This window comes from Theropithecus gelada, chromosome 1 (genome assembly GCF_003255815.1).
Source record: "Theropithecus gelada isolate Dixy chromosome 1, Tgel_1.0, whole genome shotgun sequence".
In the NCBI taxonomy this organism is placed as follows: Eukaryota; Metazoa; Chordata; class Mammalia; order Primates; family Cercopithecidae; genus Theropithecus; species Theropithecus gelada.
In genome coordinates this window covers 16,160,660-16,183,863 of record NC_037668.1, presented here as the reverse complement: position 1 = coordinate 16,183,863, position 23,204 = coordinate 16,160,660, and the positions used below count along the sequence as shown (strand labels likewise).

Below are 23,204 nucleotides of genomic sequence, written 5' to 3'. Positions count from 1 at the left end.
TTTTTTTTTTTTTTTTTTTTTTTTTTTTTTTTGAGACGGAGTCTCGCGCTGTGTCACCCAGGCTGGAGTGCAGTGGCGCGATCTCGGCTCACTGCAAGCTCCGCCTCCCAGGTTCACGCCATTCTCCTGCCTCAGCCTCCGAGTAGCTGGGACTACAGGCGCCCGCCACCACGCCCGGCTAGTTTTTTGTATTTTTAGTAGAGACGGGGTTTCACCATGTTAGCCAGGATGGTCTCGATCTCCTGACCTCGTGATCCACCCGCCTCGGCCTCCCAAAGTGCTGGGATTACAGGCTTGAGCCACCGCGCCCGGCCATAAACATAATTTTTAATGGTTGCATGAAAGGATGTACTTAACTTCCTATTTTGTGACATTTAAATTGTTTTGAAGATTTTTCTGTTATATATAATGCTGCAAATAACTTCTTTGTACCTAAACTTTTTTTTCCTGTTTCATATTATTTCTTTAGATTCTTAGAATTGGAGTTATTGGGCTGAGCGCAGAGGCTCGTGCCTGTAATGCCAGCACTTTGAGAGGCTGGGTAGGAGGATTACTTGAGCCCAGGAATTTGAGACCAGCCTGGGAAAAATGACGAGAGTTTGTTTTTTTTTTTTTTTTTCTGAGACGGAGTCTCGCTCTGTCGCCCAGGCTGGAGTGCAGTGGCCGGATCTCAGCTCACTGCAAGCTCCGCCTCCCGGGTTCACGCCATTCTCCGGCCTCAGCCTCCCGAGTAGCTGGGGCTACAGGCGCCCGCCACCTCGCCCGGCTATTTTTTTGTATTTCTTAGTAGAGACGGGGTTTCACCGTGTTAGCCAGGATGGTCTCGATCTCCTGACCTCGTGATCCACCCGTCTCGGCCTCCCAAAGTGCTGGGATTACAGGCTTGAGCCACCGCGCCCGGCCGAGTTTTTTTTCTTTGATTTAGAAATTATCTTTCTTTTCTTTACTTCCTTCATTTTTTTTTGTTTGACTTAGCAATTACCTTTCCCTCCCTCCTTGCCTCCCTTCCTCTCTTTCCCCTTCCCTTTTTTTTTTTTTTTTTTTTGAGACATAGTTTTGCTCTTGTCACCCAGGCTGGAGTGCAGTGGCGCAATTTTGGCTCACTGCAACTTCCACCTCCAGGGTTCAAGTGATTCTCATGCCTCAGCCTCCTGAGTAGCTGGGATTACAGGTGCCTGCCACCATGCACAGCTAATTTTTGTATTTTTAATAGAGACGGGGTTTCACCATGTCAGCTGGGCTGGTCTTGAACTCCTGACCTCAAGTGATGCACCTGCCTCAGCTTCCCAAAGTGCTGGGATTACAGGTGTGAGCCACCGTGGCTGGCTCCTTTTCTTTTTTGAGACGGGGTCTTGCTGTGTCACTCAGGTTAGAGTGCAGTGGCCCAATCTCAGCTCACTGCAGCCTTGACCTCCCAGGTTCAAGGCCTGCAGCCCCTCCTACACCCCCCAATCCAAGTAGCTGGGACTACACATGTGCCACCATGCCTGGCTAGTTTTTGTATGTTTTGTAGAGACGGGATTTCACCATGTTGCCCAGGCTGGTCTTGAACTCCTGAGCTCAAGCAGCCTGCTCACCTTGGCCTCCCAAAGTGCTGGGACTACAGGTGTGAGCGACCATGCCCAGCTGAGATTTTTTTTTTTTTTTTTGAGACGCAGTCTCGCTCTGTCACCCGGGCTGGAGTGCAGTGGCCGGATCTCAGCTCACTGCAAGCTCCGCCTCCCGGGTTCACGCCATTCTCCTGCCTCAGCCTCCCGAGTAGCTGGGACTATAGGCGCCCGCCACCTCGCCCGGCTAGTTTTTTGTATTTTTTAGTAGAGATGGGTTTTCACCGTGTTAGCCAGGATGGTCTCGATCTCCTGACCTCGTGATCCGCCCGTCTCGGCCTCCCAAAGTGCTGGGATTACAGGCGTGAGCCACCGCGCCCGGCCGAGATTTTTTAAGATAAAAAAATTTAGTTGGGTGCAGTGGCGTGCTTCTATAGTTCAGCTAGTTAGAAGGCTGAGATGGGAGGATCCCTTGAGCCAAGGAACTCAAGGCGGCAGTGAGCTATGATCATGCCACTGAACTCCAGCCTGAGCAACAGACTGAGAGCTTGTCTCTTAAAAAGAAAGAAAGAAGGAGAAGAAATAAATAATTTGAGATACTGGGTAGATAGGTAAGATTTTACAGGTGATCAGATTAGGGGATTCAGGAAGGAGGAAGGGAACAAACACTTTCAGGATTGATGCTATATGTGTACTTCAAATGCGACCCATGTAGAGGCCCATAATATCAAGGTATCCCACTAGTAGAAGTAAAAAGAGTGATCGCTAGGTTAAGGTGGTAACATGAGCAATATTTTAGTTCAGTAGTGTACAGAGATCAGCCTATTTTATTATTTATAATCTTTCCTAATCTCCTTAAATGAAATTCACTTCTTTCACTGAATGTAACATGTTGATTGTACCCCTTATGTGACACTTTCCTATTCTCACTTGTTTTATATTTGTATTTCTCTAGGTGAAGAGCCCCTTGAGGGCAAGGTTCTAGTTTTTACCTCACCTAGCACAGTGTCTTGAATGTAGAATATATTTCATGTTTATTAGATCAATGAAGGAAAGAAACATTATCTAACAATCTTCGTAGTTGTTAAGTTACTCTTTTATGTAAGATCACTGCTTTGAAAGATGTTTCAGAAATTCGGTAACATGGCTTAGAGCAGGCTATAGAAATGAAACATGGATCTGAATTATTTATGTTAATTTTTTTCTTACCTTTTCTGAGTGGATTCCTGCTCCCTTTATAGAGGTTGTAGTCTGATGCAAAACTTTGGCAAAAATTGACTGCTACTCTAGGAAAGTGTTAGGGTAGCAGAAGGTACTTTTTTCTATTATCCAGTTTTGTACTTTTTTTTTTTTTTTTTTTTTTTTGAGATGGAGTCTCGCTGTTGTCACCCGGGCTTGAGTGCAATGGCGCGATCTTGGCTCACTGAAACCTCCACCTCCCGGTTTCCAGCAATTCTCCTGCCTCAGCCTCCTGAGTAGCTGAGATTACAGGTGCCTGCCACCATGCCCAGCTAATTTTTGTATTTTTAGTAGAGACGGGGTTTCACCATGTTGGCCAGGCTGATCTCGAACTCCTGACCTCAGATGATCCACCAGCCTCAGCCTCCTAAAGTGCTGGGATTACAGGTGTGAGCCACCACGCCCGGCCCCAGTTTTGTTCTTCTTTGCTTAGTTTGGGACTATGAAGAAGAGGTAATGTAGCTTTGACTTCTGCGCTTCCTCTTTTCATTATTGCATTTGGGTGGGTGTACACGTAGTTTGTGTTGAGAAATTTTAACTTGTTAATGTTTTGTATTATCAGCAGGCTTAAAGTATTTATTGTTGGCTTTCCTCAGGCTGGATTTTGATGACGATGGAGAAGGGAACAGTAAATTTTTGAGGTAAGAGACTGAAAAACTTTCCTTAGATGTCTGATATTAAAAATTAGTTTATGATCTTTATACTTCTGACTTGTAAATTTTTGTCCTTAGGTCTAAGAAGAGTACTTCATCACAAAACTATAAATATTCCTATATCTCAGAAAATTTTTAAGCATTCTGTTAATATATCTAGAGAAAGGATCTCAGTGAGAGAAAGGATCTCAGTGAGGATAGGACAGCATTTACAAACTCTCTGTATCAGTTCTGTATTACTTCATAGCTTAAAAAGAACAATAGTTTGTTATTTCTCAATTCTGTGGATTGACTGCACATTTATTCTGCTTATCTCACCTAGACTCATAAGACTGCATTCTCAGCTGGTCTGCTGAGAACTGGACTCAGCTGGGATGGCTGGGTATTTCTGTCTATGTGGTTTTTTTATCCTCAAGGAGGCCAGACTGAATTTTTTCATGTGGTGATAGCTACAATCTACAGCACAAATCCCAGTGTGCAAGTGCTTATCAAACCTCTGCTTATATGACATTTGCTTATGTCCCATTGGCCAAAGCAAGTCATATGTTCCAGTTGTGAGTGTATGAGGGTGTTACACAAGGGAGTACATACTGAGAGGCGTAATTCATTGGTTGAGGTGTCATTAATCTATGACTCTGTCATACCCTCTGACACCTGTTGAGTCCTCTTATAGGTAGCAGAAATTGGAATTTGTATTTTTTTTTTTTTTTGAGACGGAGTCTTGCTCTGTCACCGGGAGTGTAGTGGCACGATCTCGGCTCACTGCAACCTCCCCCTCCCGGGTTCTAGCGATTCTCCTGCCTCAGCCTCCCGAGTGGCTGGGGCTACAGGTGTGTGCTACCACACCGAGCTAATTTTTGTATTTTTAGTAGTCACAGGGTTTCACCATGTTGCTCAGGATGGTCTCGATCTCTTGACCTTGTGATCCGCCCTCCTTGGCCTCCCAAAGTGCTGGGATTACAGGCATGAGGAATTTGTATTTTTGAGTAATTAATATTCTGTAGTTTTTAAAATGGACTATTTGTTTGTTTTTTTTGAGACAGTCTTCCTCTGTCGCCCAGGCTGGAGTGCAGCGGTGCAATCTTGACTCACTACAACTTCTGCCTTCTAGGTTCAAGTGATTCTCATGCCTCAGGCTCCTGAGTAGCTGCGACTACCACACCTGGCTAATTTTTGTATTTTTAGTAGAGACGAGGTTTCACCATGTTAGCCAGGCTGGTCCAGAACTCTTGGCCTTAAATGGTCCATGTGCCTCAGCTTCCCAAAGTGCTGGGATTATAGGCGTAAGCCCCCATGCCTGGCCTATTTTCTTCTTCTTATTTTTTTGAGACAGGGTCTTACTCTGTCATCCAGACTGGAGTGCAGTGGCATAGTCTTGGCTCACTACAGCCTTGACCTCCAGGGCTCAAGCAGTCCTCCCACCTCAGTCTCCTAAGTAGCTGGGTCTACAGATGTGAGCCATAATACCTGGCTAACTTTAAAATTATGTTGCCTAGGCTGGTCTTAAACTCCTATGCTGAAGCGATCCTCCCACCTTGGCCTCCCAAAGTGTTGGGATTACAGGCATGAGCCACTGTATCCGGCCTGCAAATGGACTTTTTAATGTATTGATGAAGGAGTTCTTTCAGAAAAGGGGGATATTCTTGCTGAGGACCGATTGTTTGTCTTGTTTTCAAGTAAGGAAAACAGTAAGACTCAAAGAAAGGAAGAATATTACCCCGGTAGCCTGTACATTGCTGAGTAACAGACATTTGATAAAGGAGCCCAATTCAAAAAAAATGATTTGATTGTGTGGGTGCCCAGATTTAATATCATTTATTTTCCTTCCTTCTTTCTTTTTTTTTTGATTTTTGCTCCTGTTGCCCAGGCTGGAATACAATGGCATGATCTCAGCTCACCACAACCTCTGCCTCCCGGGTTCAAGCGATTCTCCTGCCTCAGCCTCCCGAGTAGCTGGGATTACAGGCATGCACCACCACGCCCGGCTAATTTTGTATTTTTAGTAGAGACGGGGTTTCTCCATGTTGGTCAGACTGGTCTTGAACTCCCGACCTAAGGTGATCTGCACACCTCGGCCTCCGAAAGTGCTGGGATTATAGGCATGAGCCACTGCACCTTAAACTTATTTGTTTGTTTTATTAACTAAGTTTTTTCTTTAATTGGGAAAGTAATATAAGTGTATTTTATTATAGAAATTTCAGGCTAGGCATGGTGGCTCACACCTGTAATCCCAGCACTTTAGGAGGCTGAGGTGGGTGGATCGCTTAAGCTCAAGAATTCAGGACCAGTCTGGGCAACATGGCAAAACTCCACCTGTAAAAAAAAAAAATTACAAAAATTAGCTGGATGTGCTGCTGTGTGCCTGTCGTCCCAGCTACTCGGAAAGCTGAGGTGGGAGGGTGGTTTGAGTCCTGGAAGCAGAGGTTGCAGTGAGCCGAGGTTGTGCCACTGCTTTCTAACCTGGGTGACTTTGCCTCAGAAAAGAATAAAAAAACAAAAACAAAATTTCAAACAGTACAGAGTTATATACAGTGAAAGCACATCTTCTTTTCACTTTGGACCTTCAGAACTCTTTTTTTTTTTTTTCTTTTGAGATGGAGTCTTGCTCTTGTTGCCCAGGTTGGAGTGCAATGGCATGATCTCTGCTCATTGCAACCTCCGCCTCCCGAGTTCAGGCTATTCTCCTGCCTCAGCCTCCTGAGTAGCTGGGATTACAGGTGCCTGCCACCACGCCCGGCTAATTTTTGTACTTTTAGTAGAGACAAGGTTTTGCCATGTTGGCCAGGCTCGTCTCAAACTCCTGATTCACCTGGCTCGGCCTCCCAAAGTGCTGGGGTTACAGGTGTGAGCCCCTGCGCCTGGCCTGGACCTTCAAAACTCTTCAGACAACTGCAGTTTCCAGTTTGTTGAGTATCCTTCCAGAAATATTTAGTGTATACACAATTATATATAGATGTGTATATGTGAACATACACACACTCATCTCAGTTTTTGTTTTTACACAAAAGATGTCCATACTGTAAATTGCTTGCCATTGTTTAGTTTTATAATGCTTCATACAGTTAATAGCATCTATCTTCTTTTTTTATAGTAACATTTAAAGTTAAGGCTCATATTTCTGGCTACTGACTAGATGAACCTTGCCAAATACTCTTGAAAACAACAACCGTGACTTGGCCATCACAAAGAAATAGTTGCAAGTGGAAGTATAATTCTCTAAGAGGTCTCTTGAGACTTAATCAGTCTCAATAAATGTGAAGAAGGGAAGAGATTTCAATTTCTGGAGAAGACAGACTTTTTCAAACAACTTTATTGAGAATTCCTCCTATTTTAATCCTGAATTATAATGATATATGCTATTAGTGGAACTTCACTGTGTGTATGAAAGATATGAGGGTAACCACTAGTCTTTTTTTATACCTGTGAATTAGCTCTAACCATGAGTCATTGCTTCCACAAAATCCAGTAGTCACAACTACATGCAGATCCAAAGAGAAGTTCATTTATCCTTTTCCTAGTCATAAAAAAAGACTATCATAGTTTATCTTACCAAGTCGGGTTGTTGTGCCTGAGAAAAGCACCACCAAATTCACTTTCCCCCTTCTCTTTTTTTTTTTTTTTTTGAGATGGAGTCTTGCTCTGTCACCAGGAGTGCAGTGGCATGATCTCGGCTCACTGCAACCTCCGCCTTCAAGTGATTCTCCTGCCTCAGCCTCCCGAGTAGCTGGGACTACAGGCGCGTGCCACCACGCCCAGCTAAGTTTTGTATTTTTAGTAGAGATGGGGTTTCACCATGTTGGCCAGGATGGTCTAGATCTCTTGACCTGGTGATCTGCCCAGCCTTGGCCTCCCAAAGTGCTGGGATTACAGGCATGAACCACTGCTCCCAGCCTCCCCCTTCTTTTTTCTGGGTATATATACACAAAATAATTGAAGGCAGAGTCTTAAAGAGATATTTGCACACTCATGTTTATTGGCCCATTTTGTGCAATAGATAAGAGGTCGAAGTAACCCAGATGTCCACTGACAGATGAATGGATACAGAAAATGTAGTATGTACCCACAAGGGAATATTATTCAGCCTTAAAAAGAAAGCCTGTCATATGCTGCAAGATAGATGAATCTTAAGGACATTATACTGAAAGAATAAGCCAGTAACAAAAAGACAAATGCTGTATGATTCCACTTACAGGAGGTATCTACAAAGTAGTCCAATTCATAGACACAGAAAGTAAAACGGTGGTTGCTAGGGGTTGGGGTGAAGGAGAAATGAGAAAATGGTGTTTAATGAGTATAGAGTTTCAGTTTTGCAAGATGAAAAACTTCTAGATATCTGTTGCACAACAATGTGAATATGGTTAACATTAAACTGTACACTTAAAAATGGTATGTGGTAAATTTTATGTGTTTTTTGCCATAATTAAAAAAATATCCAAAGCTATCCCTTACTTTAGAATTGTGCTGACAGACCAGTCAGCTGTGTTGTCATTAGATCATCATCTTTTTTTGGTGTGTCTGGTAAGGGTAATGGAAATACCAGAAACCTGACAAATAATAGTTGTGGGTCTTTTAAGTTCTGTGGGGTGCTGCTATTTCTATCACTTTGTGATGCTTTTCCATTAGCTTTTTTTCTATTGAATAGTTTCACCCCTTTCTAGTTTTCATTTCAGAGTGAAATAGATATAACAAGTGCAATGCTTTGAAACAATACTTTTTTTCTCCTTCAGGTGTGATGATGATCAGATGTCTAACGATAAGGAACGGTTTGCCAGGTAATATAGTAGTAGGTAATATATCATATAATATGATCCATGTTGTAGAACCAGACAATCCTAGCATATTAACTTTTAATTTTTTCTGGATGAGACTGAATTTCTTTGTCCAATCTCTTTCCTGTTTGGAAGTATGGGAAACTTAGTATTGTAACTATCATTTATGTTCAGGTGACATGGCTTCAGACTGGCAGTATATTTTATACAATGTTTTTCTGTGTATGTGATAACTAAAGCAATGTGCTTGCAAGGTTTCCATAGGAACACAAATTATGGATTTTGTGTTTGAATTTATTATTAAATAGATTTACAAAAATAGGAATACAGATAATGGTTCTGTTATTTTATTTAATTAATTTATTTATTTTGAGGCAGAGTCTTGCTCTGTTGCCCATGCTGGAGTGCAATGGCGCCATCTCGGCTCACTGCAACCTTCACCTCCCGGGTTCAAGCGATTCTCCTTCCTCAGCCTCCTGAATAGTTGGGATTACAGGTGCCTGCCACCACGCCCAGCTAATTTTTGTATTTTTAGTAGAGATGGGGTTTCAACATGTTGGTCAGGGTGGTCTTGAACTCCTGACGTTGTGATCCGCCCGCCTCAGCCTTCCAAAGTGCTGGGATTACAGGTGTGAGCCACCGCACCCAGCCTATTTTATTTTTTTGAGATAGAGTCTCACTCCGTCGCCCATGCTGGAGTACAGTGGTGTAATCTCAGTTCACTATAACCTCTGTCTCCTGGGTTCAAGTTGTTCTACCACCTCAGCCTCCCGAGTAGCTGGGAATACGGGCATGTGCCACCATGCCTGGCTAATTGCTAATTTTTGTAATAATTTTTTTTTTAGCAGAGATGGGGTTTCACCATGTAGGCCAGGCTGGTCTCGAACTCCTCACTTCAAGTGATTCACCCACCTCAACCTCCCAAAGTGCTGGGATTATAGGTATTAGCCACTGTGCCCAGCCTATTATTTTATTTTAATATGTGTATATTTTTAGAGACATTTTAGAGACATTGTTTTCACTGTGTTTCCCAGGCAGGAGTACAGTGGCATGATCATAGCTCACTGCAGCCTCAAACTCTGGGTTTCAGTGATCCTTCTACCTCAGCTTCCCAAATATTGGGATTATATGCATAGCCACCATGCCTGGTTGGTCCTGTTCTTTTAAAAATGACAGTAAGAGGCCAGGAGTGGTGGCTCACGCCTGTAATTCCAGCACTTTGGGAGGCAGAGGCGGGTGGATCACTTGAGGTCAGGAGTTCAAAACCAGCCTGGCCAACATGGTGAAACCCCATCTCTACTAAAAATATAAAATATATAAAAATATAAAAATTAGCCAGGCATCGTGGTGGGTACTCTTAATCCCAGCTACTCTGGAGGCTGAGGCATGAGAATTCCGTGAGCCTGGGAGGCGGAGGTTGCAGTGAGCAGAGATGGCACCATTGCACTCCAGCCTGGGTGACAGAGCAAGACTTTGTCTCAGGAAAAAAAAAAAAAAAAGACAGTAAGGAAACAGTTTTTGTGGCAAGTAAAGTTTTGAGTGAAAAAACTTAAATTTGTTTAAATTGCCTATCAAGATGATGAAATATACTCTGTTTTTTATTAAATTCTTCTTAAATGTCAATTTTCTTTTTAGAAAGTTTTTATTAAATATTAGGCAATAAATTATTTCTTTTTTATAAATTAAGTTTGCAGCTACCTCAGAAAAATGAATAATCTGTTATTTCAAAATCCAGTGATTAACTGAGCACTTAGCATTTAGTATTTATTCATTGCTGATGCTGCTGGTCTCGGGAATATACTTTGAGAACCATTGATGTAGACATAAGAAATATCAGGGGAAGTAGTTAAAAACTATTCTGAAGTGGTGAGATGCAATCTCAGGCTTTGAATTAGAGGATATTATATAAAATGCATTGCAGGGATATTTCTCTGGTAGCAGTTATAGAATTGATTAAAGGGATGGACTGTTGGACTATAAGGAGATAGATAGGAAGCTGCTGAAATAATAAGACAGCTATAAAATCTTGAGGGCCGGCCGGGCGCGGTGGCTCAAGCCTATAATCCTAGCACTTTGGGAGGCTGAGAGGGGCGGATCACAAGGTCAGAAGATCGAGACCATCCTGGCTAACACGGCGAAACCCCGTCTCTACTAAAAAATACAAAAAAACTAGCCGGGCGAGATGGCGGGCGCCTGTAGTCCCAGCTACTTGGGAGGCTGAGGCAGGAGAATGGCGTAAACCCGGGAGGCGGAGCTTGCAGTGAGCTGAGATCACGCCACTGCACTACTCCAGCCTGGGCAACAGAGCCAGACTCCGTCTCAAAAAAAAAAAAAAAAAAAAAATCTTGAGGGCCTGGGCTAGACTGGCAGTGGCAACAGGAAAGGAGTGAAGTTAAGAGGTTTTTGAAGAATAATTTGTTTATCAAAGTTAATTGAAGTAGGCACTTGTCTTTAGAATGTGAACCATCTCTAAAATGAGAAGTTAATCATAGATATTTGGAGGATAGTTTTTCAACCTTCATTAAAAAGTCAGACCATCAATATTATTGGTAGTAAAGGTCCACAGTATCTTGATGAAATTTCAAAAAGCCATGAAAACATGGCGTGAATGATTTTAGTCTTCGTTTGTCCTGCTTAATGTGCATATATTTCATTCAGAAATACTGGGGTGGATAAGGGATTGTGGATCTGTAGTAGTAGGGGCAGTAGAAATAGGAATTTTAGATGCTTAACTTTTTCTCAAACAACAGAATTCATTCGTATGATTTGTTAAGGTAGTGCATCTCACATATCCTCCTTGGGAATTCAATAGAGGGTCTTAAAAGCTGAAAATTGCTCAACTTTTTGAAAAAAAAGAAGTTTGTAGTTTGTTAAGGAACTATCTAGAAGAAATAACCCAAGGAATGTAAAACTCTAAACTGCTGAATATTACTTATTTCTCCTTCTCTTGTCCTCAGAATATATGTGTAAATTTTTACATTCTTCTTCCTTGTTACTGTGTTATTTTCTGTCTATTGACCATTTTATAAAAACATTCCCATATATTGATAAGGCTATTGTATTCGTCATTTTTAATAGCTAAATAATCTTTTAGCTTGTTAACCTGTCATACTTAGACATTTTATTTTAAATACATTTTTATTGACACATTCCTGATACATTGGCCTGCTAACACCTTGCTATTTCTTCAGTTGCCACCTATCATTACAGTATCTCAGTTTTCTGGAAAAATTTAGTGATGGTTCTTTGTATCCTTCTCCAGTGGAGGGGGAGTTGTTACTTTTGATCCATTCCTGTGTGGCTGTACTGCAGAGAAATGGCAAAGGGACTGAATCAAAGTTAAGAATTACTTTAGGAACAAATCAATAATAGAGGACATGCCAGAAACCTAGTTCTTATAGTTATTTATATAATTTCTCCAGTGAAATCTGGTTGGTTATTTTGTCATTGTGTGGCACATGCATGTGTTGTTTGTGTGAGAGACAGAGAGATTGTATTTGTGATCACTTGTTTGATACTATCATCTTTAATTTACTCTGTCTTTAATTTTGTCATTATAGAATAGCACATGTGGATATCATTTTCTTTCCAGATTGGGAGCAGTGTATGAAAATGGTATTCCTGAATTCCCTTTGTTTGTTCTTGTTCAGACTCTGTATATCTTTGGTTCCTACAGAGATCGATTGGCAAAATGCTTCCTGTGTTTAGATCATGTTAATTTACAATATATATTGGCTTTGCTTTTATGTTGACCTTTATCTTGTAAGTTACTTTTTCTTTATCCTAACAGATGACTTTGTAGAGTTACAGGCAAGGTTCCTGCCTATAATTCATTTCCCTCCTCTCTTCTCTGCATCTGTTTAGTTCTATATACTTTTCTCTCTTCCTTCTCCTTTTCTTTTTTTATCCTCCCTCCATTTCCTTTCCCTTCCTCCTTCCATTTTTCCCTTCCTCCCTCCCCCCTTCCTTCCTTCTTTTTTATTTTAATTTTAGCTTAGTTCATTAATTCTATTTTTAGGTCGGATGATGAGCAGAGCTCTGCGGATAAAGAGAGACTTGCCAGGTAGGAGAACAGTGTCTTTTAGCATGATGAAGCAGATGATGCTGCTCTTTCTATCCTTTTTCTTACTCTATCTTTTCTTCCCCTTTCTCTTTGTATTTTTCCTTATCTGTGGCAAGAGAGGACAAGATTTTTTAGAAGTTTGAGTGTAACAGGAACTTTGGCTTTCCCCATCAGAAAGTGGGTGAGTTGAGGGAACTTTGTTTAGGGATTTAAGAAATTGCTATTAAGTTTTTTTCTTTTTTTCTTTATGTCAGTACTAAGTTTCACAGAACAAAAAGCTCTTAGAAGTAATGCAGCTGTGCCAGTTGGTGCTTTAACAGGGAAATACTCTTTTTATCAGAAAACCACAAATATATCTGTATTTGTGATTAGCTCCCAGTATTTAGGCCTCAGCGTTTACTCCACACCTCTAAGAAACTCACACCTATTTTCCTATGAAGACTCACAGCCTAGATTATTCTCACAACAGAACTAGTGTTGCTTTGGTGATCTAATCCTTTCTTGTGGTAGTTTTCTAGAAAAGTTTTAGTTTCCTTGATGTGGCTATTTAAAAGACCAGGTTTCTGTACTTACGTGTCAGAAATCTGTCAGATACTAGGAAGATGAGTGCTTTATGTTTGAGAGTAGAATTTTATGTCTTAGGCAAAGTGTAACTAAATATGGGCCTATGTGTTGAGACCCTTTTTGCCATTTAGAAAGGAGACTCTGGAATTCTCTTTGGAGACTGTTGTTTGTAATGCAGAAATACTGCAGAAGAAATATGCATAGACTTTTCTGTTTTCTAGTATCCGTGATTTGGGGGTGACTTAGGAAATAGATCATTGATGCTGATACCTATTTTTACTATTTTCCCCCTTTTTTCTACTATTTCCTCTTTAATCTGGGCCACAAACTCATTTGCTGCCAGTTTAACTCGAGCTTCTTACTAACCCTTTCACTATTCAGAAAATGGATTTGGCATGATGTGGTGGAGAAAACATCATATTGGGAAGAGAGCAGCCTAGGGCAAGTCACTTATGTACTTGACCTCCCTTTGCTCTTCTCAGAAAAAAGAGATTTATGTTAGATTTTTAATTTTCTTTCTTTTTTTTTTTTGACAAATAATTTTTGTTCAAGTAGAATTCTTAGGTGGTAACAGAAATAAATAAAAGAGATAAAGCAAGCCGGGCACAGTGGCTCATGCTTGTAACCCTAGCACTTTGGGAGGCTGAGGCGGGCAGATCACGAGGTCAAGAGTTCGAGACCATCCTGGCCAACTTGGGGAGACTCCATCTCTACTAAAAATAAAAAAAAAATAGCTGGGTGTGGTGGCGTGCACCTTTAGTTGCAGCTACTCTGGAGGCTGAGATAGGAGAATTGCTTGAACTCAGGAGGTGGAGGTTGCAGTGAGCCGAGATCCCGCCACTATACTTCAACCTGGGTGACAGAGCGAGATTCCATCTCAAAAAAAAAAAAGAGAGAGAGAGAAAATATTTCTAGCAAATATTTGAGTAGAAGCAGAAATGCAGCATGTTGCTTGGTTATCTCCTTGAGGCATCCTGATGGAGGACACTGAGAAATTTAATGGGCTTTAAAAAATTCCTGTTGGAAAACTACTGGATTATTCCTGTTAACAGTGATATCTTTCTGTCTTAATTTTGAGGAAGTCAGTGTTGGAGCTGTGGTCTGTTTACCTGGGTGAGATTCAAATTGTCTCTTGCCAGACCTTTAATCATCCTCCTCTCCACTCCACTCCTGCTCTCCAGTTAACTTCATCCCAGACGGGGGACCCATATAGGACTTTTAGTAGATGGTGTGTCTTAAGTCTTGTAAGAAGTTGAGTGCACTGGCAGCACACCCAGATAAAGAAGGTAGGACTTTGTGCATTAATGGGCCAAATAAAACTTCAAAATCTTCAAATTCTGCCTTTTAATGTTGCAAATAAGAGACAGACTTACCATATTTTATAGACCAAGGAAATCTATACCATCAATTCTTGTATCAGCTGTGGAGCTACATACTTGAGTTGGCAAAAATTGATCCTTTTATTTTCTGGCCTTTAAATAGTTGAATTAGTCAACATGGGAGTTAACCAAGCTGAGGTTATATGTTCCAATGGAACTTAAGTGAGTAAAATCAGCATTTAGAAATATTGTCATTTCTTTCTTTCTTTCTTTTTTCTTTTTGAGATGGAGTCTTGCTCTGTCACCCAGGCTGGAGTGCAGTGGTGCAATCTTGGCTCACTGCAACCTCCACCTCCTGGATTCAAGTGATTCTCCTGTCTCAGCCTCCTAAGTAGCTGGGATTACAGGGGCATGCCACTGTGCCCTGCTAATTTTTGTATTTTCAGTAGAGACAGGGTTTCACCATGTTGGCCAGGCTGGTCTCGAACTCCTGGCCTCAAGTAATCCACCTTCCTCAGTCTCCCAAAGTGCTGGGATTACAGGCGTGAGCCACTATGCCTGGCCTGTCATTTCTTAAAACAGCTTTTTTTCTGAGGGAGTGGTAATTTGCAAATGATGTGAAGTTTCCAGGAAATAGGGGGAAGGGAATTGTATTATCTGCTTGTTCTCTGTCTGCCTTATTAGTTCTGTTCCATGCTTGCTTTGCATGAGAAGGTTGGCAAACCTTATTTTAACTGCTGAGACTTAAGCAAATCTGAATACCACATTCTTCAGCAGCACACTTGGTGTCCGTATCACTCTCCCTGCTACCAAATGACCAGATGTGACCACCTGGATGGGGCTTCTCTCTCTTTCCATGCAGGGAAAATCACAGTGAAATTGAACGGCGGCGACGGAACAAGATGACAGCCTACATCACAGAACTGTCAGATATGGTACCCACCTGTAGTGCCCTGGCTCGAAAACCAGACAAGTTAACCATCTTACGCATGGCAGTTTCTCACATGAAGTCCTTGCGGGGAACTGGCAACACATCCACTGATGGCTCCTATAAGCCGTCTTTCCTCACTGATCAGGTCTCTGGGACTTACAGTTCTGAGAAAGTCTAGAATCTGGGTGAATCTCTTGAAAGTTTTCGTTTTTTGGACAAGAATTCAGCTTTTCAGGAAAAAGTTAGACAATGGGAAAATGAATTTCAGTTCTTAGTTATAACATTAATTAGCATTGGGACAGTGAGAAGTAGAGAAGAGTTGTGAAAACCATTTAACAAACTAATAAGTATTAATATTTGAGAACTTGACTCATGAATATAGCATATAGGATGGAAGAAGAACAGTGGACTCACAGAGGGAATGACTATGTCCATGGAACCAGTTTTCTTCCTTGCCTTTAGGGTTATAGAAGATGGAAGAAATCTATTTCTTATCCCTGAAGCAGCTTCTAGTTTTAGTAATAGAATGAATCTGTTCCTCTTTTGGTGATACAATAACTGAGAGTCTAATTGTTGCTTGGGATGTGCTCTGTTACATTTGATGCACTATGAAAAACAGAAGGCATAAACATTTTCTGCCTTTTAGGAGCTTCATCTGAATATAAGTACGTGAGTGGCAGGATACAACAGAAAATGACAGGAAAATGCATAAAGAGAGGAATTGTATTTTTTAATTAGTAATTTTATGTGGGACTAGATAGACATATACCAAAGGGATGGCTAAAGTGAATAGAATGGCTAGACTTGAGTGAGGATGGTTAGGGAAGACTTCTGAGGGTAAGGAAGCCATGTTCTATTTTGGTTATTAAAATAACATGATCATTACAGAAAAATTTGGAAAATGTAGGAGGTATAAGAAAGAAAAAAATTTACTTTAGTATCAATCAAGTATGCCCTTAATGTCACCAATTTAATCAAATGATTAGAAAGGAGGAGAGAATATAGTTTGAGAAAATGGAATAAGAATTTTTCCAAATAGGATGGTCTACTTAAAAGTACATGCTTTATAGTTACATACATTGAAATAGTTAATATGCTTTAACAGTACATGTGCAGGTATTCAACAAACTCCAGTTACGCACCTTTTGTGGGCAAACCAGGTGTGTTGTGCTGTGAGAAATAGAAAGAATGGTAAGAGAAATGGTTTTCTGGTGGAAACAGACATGTAAATAAATAAATTAAACATAGAACTAGTTCTATAACGGAAGTGCAGTAATGAATCCTGTAGAAATGCAGATATGGAAAATGAGTTGGGGAGTAGTGTTGAGGATTTTGGGAATCACTTGAGCAAAAACTTAGAAGTGTGGAATAATTGGGTTGTGCAAAGAAAGTCAAGTGTTTTAGCATGTTTTTGGGAGGTAATAGGAAGGCAGGCTGGGATCTAATGATGGAATGTTTAGGTGTTAAAGAATTTAGATTTTAATTTTTATGCAGTGGGGAGACATCAAAAATGTATTAGCAGATCTGGTAGCATTTTAAGGATGGATTGAAAGCAGGGCAATTACTTAATTAGTTTTGGCAAAAGATGACTAGGACAGTGACAAAGCATTGGAAAGTAGAATTGATAAAACTGAGTTATCACTGGAATGTGAGAGAATAGTTAGATTTTGAGGCTTCCAGCTTGGGGGGGTGCTGTTAAGAAAGAATATTGGAAGAGCGTGGCAGGTTGTTTTTTTAAGAGGGAAATGATGATTCAGGTTTTGGAATGTTGATGTTGAGTTGCTAGTAGAATATTTATAAATGTTTTGCAGATACTTGAAAGTCAAGTCTGCTAAAGCTCAGGAAAAAAAAATTAGTCAGGTCTAGGGATATAGACTTGGGTATTATTTCGTAGTGGGGAAGAGTGAATATGATTTCCCAGGAAGAAAGTATGGTGTTAATAAAGAGAACTTAAGATGAACTTTGGAAATGTCTACATTTAAGACTTGAACAAAGGAAAGGAAGTCTGAAACAGAAGAGGAAGCAAAAATTGGAGTACAGCCTCATAGAAGGAGGTAGGAAAAAATAAAATGTAAAGGATAAGATGGACAAGATTGTCAGATTCTGCAGAGAGGTTGAATAAAGTGATGAAGACCCAGGAGAAGGGACTTGAATTGGTATTTAGGAGGACATTAGTAACCTCCTTAAAAATATATGTATGCTGTTCCTGGCAGAACAAAAACCAAACCGAACAGGAAAACAGTAGTTTAGAGTGCAGATTGACGTGAGATTGAGAAATAATTGAAAGGTAAGAGGATAAAGCCAGTGAATATAACATTATTCTTAGTATAAGCTTCCTGCTGAAAAAGAGAGATGAGATGGGTTAAAGTGAGGGAAGATTTACATAGAATTGAGAAAACCTGATCATTTTTATAGGCCTCAGGGGAAAGAGAGAAAATTGGAATATTTGTCAAGCAAGATCCTAAAAAGAGACCAGACAATATGGAATTAAGAAGTCAATTATTGTTCATGGTAAGCCTTTTTTTTGAGACAGTGTCTCTTGCTCTGTCACTCAGGCTGGAGTGCGGTGGTGTGATCTCGGCTCATTGCAACCTCTGCTTCCCAGGCTCAAGTGATCCTCCCACCTCCGCCTCCCGAGTAGCTGGGACTACAGTCATGTGCCACCACACCTGGCTAGTTTTTTTTGTTTGTTTTGTTTTGTTTGTTTGTTTGTAAAGATGGAGTTTCGCCCTGTTGTCCAGGCTGGTCTTGAACTCCTGGACTCGAGTGACCCTCCCACTTTGACCTCCCAAAGTGCTGGGATTACAGGCGTGAGCCGCTGTGCCTAGCCCAAGCCTTTTTATTCTTCTTGAATCCTGAGATAGAGAGGAAGAGGTGGATAGTGACAGAGAAAGTGAAGAAATATGTATTAGAAAAAACTTTCTTATTTTTGAAGGTAACTACGTTTAGGGTGGAAACCTGTGACTGTGGATCAGGTGTGAGCCAGCAGTTGCTTATAGAGAGATGCATATGGCCTGAAGTGTCTTACTTCTTCCTGTGAATAGAAATACTTGTTTTTTCAGAGTTCAATATTAACTTCTATTTCTTTTCCTTGGGCAGGAACTGAAACATTTGATCTTGGAGGCAGCAGATGGCTTTCTGTTTATTGTCTCATGTGAGACAGGCAGGGTGGTATATGTCTCTGACTCCGTGACTCCTGTTTTGAACCAGCCACAGTCTGAATGGTTTGGCAGCACGCTCTATGATCAGGTGCACCCAGATGATGTGGATAAACTTCGTGAGCAGCTTTCCACTTCGGAAAATGCCCTGACAGGTGAGAGTTATGTGTATGGGAAATGAATGAGAAGCCCTTTCTTCTTTTTTTCCTGAGGCTTAAGAGATGTTTTAGCCTTTAAATTGGTTTGTTGACTCTGGCAAGACTTCAAGAATTTTCTCCTTTAATGAGTATAAAGGAGTTCTTTTTATCCATATGAGATTATCTACTTTGTGGCTCATCCTTAGAAAATATTTCATTAATGATAATATTTTACATTTATCTTAATATTAGTGTAAATAGAACAGTAAAAGCCAAACCTACAGTACTTTTTTTTTTTTTTTTTTTTTTTCCATTCTAAGGGAATTACCCATGCTTTTATCTCATTTGTATGGATAATTATCTGGTATTTTTTCTACCTCCTAGTGCTTGGCTTTGTGCTAGGTTCAATGATAACAGCTTTTTATTCTATAGATATGGTCGGCCGGGCGCGGTGGCTCAAGCCTGTAATCCCAGCACTTTGGGAGGCCGAGGCGGGTGGATCACGAGGTCAGGAGATCGAGACCATCCTGGCTAACATGGTGAAACCCCGTCTCTACTAAAAATACAAAAAAAAAAAACTAGCCGGGCGTGGTGGCGGGCGCCTGTAGTCCCAGCTACTCGGAGGCTGAGGCGGGAGAATGGCATGAGCCCGGGAGGTGGAGCTTGCAGTGAGCCGAGATCGCGCCACTGCACTCCAGCCTGGGCGACAGAGCGAGACTCCGTCTCAAAAAAAAAAAAAAAAAAAAAAGATATGGTCATTGGTCGGTGTACAAGGTGTTTTATGTTGTTGTTTGTATCTGTACTGTTGTTCTTTTTTTCTCCCCTATTTTATTATGTTCAGTCTTTTGGCCAGAGTTTGGCTAGAGGAAACAAGTCATATCTATTCTTGAGCAACTCTAGAAAAAAATTTAAAGTGGAAGCAGATAAAAACTGGTAGTTAAAATGCAAGAAATTTCAATATACTCATATTAGTGTTGTTGATCTTTAGTTTTCCTCCTTTTTTTCCCCCCAAAAAGAAACAGGGTCTCACTCTCTTGCCTAGGCTGGAGTGCAGTGGTGCATCATAGCTTACTGTAATCTTGAACTCTTCTGGGCTGAAGTGATCTGCCTTCTTACAGCTTCTTGAGTAGCTAGGAGTAGTTCATGTCACCACACTTGGCCAATTTTTAAATTTTTTGTAGAGACAGGTTCTGTCTGTTGCCCAGACTGGTCTCAAACTCCTGGTCTTCAGCATTCCTCCCACCTTGGCTTCTCAAAGTGCTGGGATTACCGGCGTGGGCCACTGCACTTGACCAGTTTTCCCCTCCTGTATGTTTTTATGATTTCATTTTTCTAGTTCTTCCTTTTCCCCAAAAGTTGTTCTTCGTTTCTATATAATAAAGAAGACAAACAGATATATATGTTTCTATAACATATAAAATTACTTGGTTTTTTTATTTGTAAAATTTTTTATTTTTGTTTTTTTTTGAGACAAGGTCTTGCTTTATTGCTGAGGCTGGAGTACAGTGACTCTTCACAGGCACAGTCATAGCACACTATAGCCTCAAACTCCTGCGCTCAAGCAGTCCTCCTGCCTCAGCCTCCTGATTAGCTGAGACTACAGAAAATTACTTGTTTTTCAACCACTGACGTTTACTCTGTATGTATGTCTGTGTGTGTATACAAATAATCAGGCATGAGAATATAGCCTTGCCTCTTGTTTTCTAATACTACTTTCCACTCCTACTTTTCCTTGCACAATGTTATTTTCAGTGCTGCCTTTGAACTTAAGAGTGAGATTCATTGATGATAATTGAAGTATTTTAGACTTGAAAAAAAAAATCATCTCCTGCTTGGTCAGTTCTAAGAAAGGAGATTAAGGGCATGAATAGGATGCTTACTTATCTTTGCCTTCAGTGTCTCTCCCCCTCTTCCCCACACACAAAAATGCCCTCCAGACTGCTCTTCACATCCTCCTTCAGGGCGTATCCTGGATCTAAAGACTGGAACAGTGAAAAAGGAAGGTCAACAGTCTTCCATGAGAATGTGTATGGGCTCAAGGAGATCATTTATTTGCCGAATGAGGTGAGTGTCAAGCTGAGGATTGTGATTTGGTATAGGAAGGATCAAGAGCTGAGAGTTTTATTTCTGTTGGAGTTAAGTTGGATTAGCTCCAGTGGATTAAATTTAACTCTCCCTACCCAGATGGATTGTAACACAGAATAAAGTATTTGGTAAAGGAACTAATGTTTCTGAACTTGCCAGACACTATGATAGGTGCTTTCTGTCATCTTATTTCATCCTCACAATTGCCCTGTAGTGTAAGATTGATGGTTACCGTTTTGCAGATGGAAAAACATATATAAAGAAATGAACTTGGCTGGGTGCGGTGGCTGAAGCCTCTAATCCCAGCACTTTGGTAGGCTGGGGAGGGTGGATCACCTAAGGTCAGGAGTTCGAGACCAGCCTGGCCACCATGGTGAAACCCCGTCCCTACTAAAAAAAAAAATACAAAATTCGACGGGTGTGGTGGTGTGCACCTGTAATCCCAGCCACTCGGAGGCTGAGGCAGGACAATTGCTTGAACCCAGGAGGCAGAGGTTGCAGTGAGCCGAGATTGTGCCATTGCACTCCAGCCTAGGCAAAAAGAGTAAAACTGTCTCAAAAAAAAAAAAAGAGAAAAAGAAATGAATTTCCCACTATTACATAGTGTTTGATACAGGATTTTGTTTGAATTCATAGTTGTCTTGACTACAAAACCTGTACTTCTTCCCCATTAAAACACAAGGCAATATCCATTTACTCAGACCATTTCTTCTTTTTGTTTTTGGTTAGAAATTTGAGACTTCCTATGTCTTTCAGTTAGTGTTTAGTGTTTATAAATTATATACTGTATATTTTAGGATTCTGTAGAAAAGATGGTGGTCCTTTCTAAACAGGTACAAAAGATATCTTGGGGTCACAAAGTTCAGGTTATATAATGGAAATTGACTACATTGTACTAAAAGAATGGTTGCTAGAAATTATGGGTAGGATATTAAAGGTTTGCTTGGAGAGGCACAAAATTGAACATTATGTGGTTTAGTGATTTATTTTTATTTTTATTTATTTATTTTTTTGAGACAGAGTCTTGCTCTTTTGCCCAGGTTGGAGTGCAGTGGCATGATCTTGGCTCACTACAACCTCTACCTCCTAGGTTCAAGCGATTCTCATGCCTCAGTTTCCTGAGTAGCTGGATTGCAGGCGCATGCCACCACAGCTGGCTAATTTTTGTATTTTTAGTAGAAACAGTGTTTCACCATGTTGGCCAGCCGGCCTCAAACTCTTGACCTCAAGTGATTCGCCTGTCTCGGCCTCCCAAAGTGCTGAGATTACAGGCCTGAACCACTGTGCCCAGCTTGTAACTTAGAGTAGCTTCTAGACTCAGACTGCTGGATTTTGTTTTAATCCATATTCTGTGGATTTGAATTCTAGCTTTGATGCTATCTTCTGAAACCTTGGATGATTACATGACTATATTGTGCTTTGATTTAATCATCTCAATGGCGATAATGTTAATACTGACTTTATAAAGTTGTTATGAAGATTAGATGAATTAATATATGTAAAGATATTTAGAACAGAGCATGACATGTATTAACCCTATGTAAGTTTTATTTTTATTTTATAGAATGGGGAGAGGGAAAGTAGCATTGGCAGGAGTATCCCAATATGTGGACATGGCTAATGCAAAGACATAGGCAAGAGCGAGATAATAATGAACTATAGCAATTACATTAAGTTGTGGTTAATGTAGAGCAGGAGTAAGCAAACCACAGCCCTTTGTTTGTAAATAAAGTTTTATTGGAACATAGCCATGCCCATATTTTTACATATTATCTATGGCTACTTTCATGCTATAATGTTAGAGTTGACTAGTTGCAACAGACCTTCTGGCCCATGAAGCTGAAAATACTTACTATCTGGTACTTTACAGAAAAAGCTTACCAACTCTTGATGTTGAGAATATTTGCATTTGAAGAATATATGGAACATTTTGACTTCAAATTCTAAAAGTTCTAGAAATACTAAACCTGACTTACCTTTATCCTTCATTATTAGAAGCATTACCAATTTTCTATGTTTAATTGTATCCAGAGCCTGTTATTCTGCTATTACTGTGGAAAGTTCTTTGATAGTGCAGCCTGATTGCTTTTAATCTCTTTGTTCTTTGAAACAGGTGTGGCAGTAGCTCTGTGGACCCAGTTTCTGTGAATAGGCTGAGCTTTGTGAGGAACAGATGCAGGTGAGATCCTAAGTGGTGAAAACCAAAGGGATGGCCAAATACCTGTAGAGATCATCACATTTTTACCTATCTTACTGTAGTCGTTCCTTCAGCAGCCCTCACTTTCATCCCTTACCTCCCAGTTACTTTTTTTTCTGGCAATATTTTCCTAAACTTCTAAAACTTCTCTTGAAAATCCTGTTTAAGGAAGTTGCTATGCTATTTTACCTGCTTTCCTCCTACTGCATACCTTTTGGTTACTTTACTTTGGCAAGGGTAAAAATGTGGTGGTCATTTTTGGGTGGGAAAGCTGATTATCCTGTTTTGTAAACTCCTAAGAGCCTAAACTTAAAGGTACTAAGCCAGCATTGCCCTTTGAGTTTTACTGGGTAGATTTTTTTTTTTCTAATTCCTGTAACTCTTCTAGGAATGGACTTGGCTCTGTAAAGGATGGGGAACCTCACTTCGTGGTGGTCCACTGCACAGGCTACATCAAGGCCTGGCCCCCAGCAGGTAAGAAAGTGAAACAGTAGATATTTCCCCTTAGTACCGTTGGTTTCTCACAGAGTCCATGAAAACTA

At 40.6% G+C, this 23,204-nt stretch overlaps 1 protein-coding gene across 8 annotated transcripts in view; it reads left to right on the top strand.

Annotated features, from left to right (window-relative positions):
- ARNT (aryl hydrocarbon receptor nuclear translocator) overlaps positions 1–23,204 on the top strand; it is a 66,728-nt gene that overhangs the window by 20,877 nt on the left and 22,647 nt on the right. For 4 of the 8 annotated variants that reach the window (XM_025378697.1, XM_025378679.1, XM_025378714.1 and 1 more), the window contains exons 3-10: positions 3,383–3,427; positions 8,167–8,211; positions 12,227–12,271; positions 15,017–15,230; positions 18,185–18,398; positions 20,342–20,444; positions 22,579–22,644; positions 23,051–23,136. In XM_025378697.1, coding sequence (XP_025234482.1) covers positions 3,383–3,427; positions 8,167–8,211; positions 12,227–12,271; positions 15,017–15,230; positions 18,185–18,398; positions 20,342–20,444; positions 22,579–22,644; positions 23,051–23,136 — 818 coding nt within the window. Of the gene's footprint in view, positions 1–3,348; positions 3,428–8,166; positions 8,212–12,226; positions 12,272–15,016; positions 15,231–18,184; positions 18,399–20,341; positions 20,445–22,578; positions 22,645–23,050; positions 23,137–23,204 lie in introns of all 8 variants that reach the window. The other 4 variants (XM_025378730.1, XM_025378724.1, XM_025378704.1 and 1 more) reach the window with 3 other exon arrangements.